A 1,897-nucleotide genomic window follows, 5' to 3' on the forward strand; every position below is an offset into this window, starting at 1 on the left:
CCGGACACACGGCACCAGCTGCTTTTCATCAGGCCGCTCAGCATTTCCGTAGGCCGCGGGTATCCTCGAAGAGGCTGTTCAATTCGATGGATTGCATGGAATTGCCGGCGACAATGACCCGCTACAGTAGGCACAGCGTCCCTGGGGACGACAGCGTCTGCCTGGCCTATGGGTATCTTCGTTGCCAGTGTGGAGTAAAGTGGAATCCTGTAGCGGTTCGATGATGATGGCGAGCAGCGTGGGATCGCACCGAGAATGAACATGGAAGTGTGGGAAGTGGTCAAGATGAGGCGGAGAGAGCAAAAAGTATAGGAAGTAAGGATTCAGAATGATGGTGAGCTTCTGGAGGCAGCCGTAATATTCAGGCCACTGAGTCCTCCATGTGACGAAGAAGCTCCACGCGCGTCATGCCGCATTTCGTGTGGCATTGCTCTTTCACCTTTCACCATGCTCAGTCGGCACAAATGCGGGGCAGAAAGACGCGGCAGGGACCCCCCGTCTCAGGGTCTCTGGATGACGTCAGCAGCACTTGAAGAGGCAAGAAGGGTGATAAGCACCTGCCTCTGCCTCGCCCCAGCCTTATCGTCACGTGAAATAGCATCATCGGCCAAAAGCTCCGAGCTCGCTTTCCCTCAGCGGCGGAATCTGAACCATAGCTCCAAAAGGCATCCCGCGCGACGCTCGTCTTGGAGAGATGAACTGCGCTGACAAACCGGCCGGATAGGCCTTTTTCTTTTACATGTGTTGGCTAGACTACCTCGATTTCTGCGTCCATCAAACACACAAGGCACCGTCATGACGCTGCAGAAACTCGTCCCCTCGGCCATTCGCCCGCTGCGTTCTTCCCTTCAGTCGACATCGAGGGCCGTCGTGACGACCTCGCGCGCTGCAGCCTTGAGCATTCGCCAGCCAGCCCAGCATGCGCGATGCTTCACCTCGAAACCGCCAAAGGCCGCCGCGGCTGGCGAGGCTTCGAACCCGGCCATGGCCTTCCCCTGCCTCGACGCCCTAGAGACCCGATCCGCGACCCTGCGAGCGAGCTTTGAGTCGAGCGGGCCCGAACCCTCCTACACATCTGGCGCGACGCAGACATATCACTGCCAGGAGCCTCTCGTCCTCGACTGGGGCGGCATGCTGCCCGAATTCAAGATTGCGTACGAGACGTGGGGCGAGATGAACGCCGACAAGTCCAACGTCATCCTCCTGCACACAGGCCTCTCGGCCTCCTCCCACGCCCACTCGACCGAGGCCAACCCGGCGCCGGGCTGGTGGGAGAAGTTCATCGGCCCCGGCGGCCCCCTCGACACGGACAAGTACCACGTCATCTGCACAAACGTCATCGGCGGCTGCTACGGCTCGACGGGACCCAGCAGCACCGACCCCGCCGACGGCCAGCACTACGCCACGCGCTTCCCCATCCTGACCATGGAGGACATGGTGCGCGCCCAGTTCCGTCTCCTCGACAGCCTCGGCGTCAAGAGCCTCTACGCGAGCGTCGGCTCCAGCATGGGCGGCATGCAGTCCCTCGCCGCCGGCGTCCTCTTCCCCGACCGCGTCCGTCGCATCGTCTCCATCAGCGGCTGCGCGCGGAGCCACCCCTACAGCATCGCCATGCGCCACACACAGCGCCAGGTCCTCATGATGGACCCCAACTGGAAGCGCGGCTACTACTACGGCGACCTGCCGCCCCACGCCGGCATGAAGCTCGCCCGCGGCATCGCCACAGTCACCTACCGCTCCGGCCCCGAGTGGGAGCAGCGCTTCGGCCGCCGGCGGGCCGACCCCAGCAAGCCCCCCGCCCTGTGCCCCGACTTTCTCGTCGAGACCTACCTCGACCACGCCGGCGAAAAGTTCTGCCTGACCTACGACCCCAACAGCCTGCTCTACGTCAGCAAGG

General features: G+C 62.5%; 1 protein-coding gene across 1 annotated transcript in view; it reads left to right on the forward strand.

The window, feature by feature from the left end:
• Window positions 1-795: 795 nt before the first annotated feature.
• The window catches only part of VDBG_02204 (homoserine O-acetyltransferase), a gene marked incomplete at both ends in the record, with an annotated part of 1,658 nt that continues 556 nt past the window's right edge, over window positions 796-1,897 (forward strand). Inside the window, one exon of the mRNA XM_003007970.1 lies at window positions 796-1,887. Coding sequence (XP_003008016.1) covers window positions 796-1,887 — 1,092 coding nt within the window. The remainder of the gene's footprint in view (window positions 1,888-1,897) is intronic.

Source organism: Verticillium alfalfae, genomic scaffold (assembly GCF_000150825.1).
Source record: "Verticillium alfalfae VaMs.102 supercont1.2 genomic scaffold, whole genome shotgun sequence".
Taxonomy (NCBI): domain Eukaryota; kingdom Fungi; phylum Ascomycota; class Sordariomycetes; order Glomerellales; family Plectosphaerellaceae; genus Verticillium; species Verticillium alfalfae.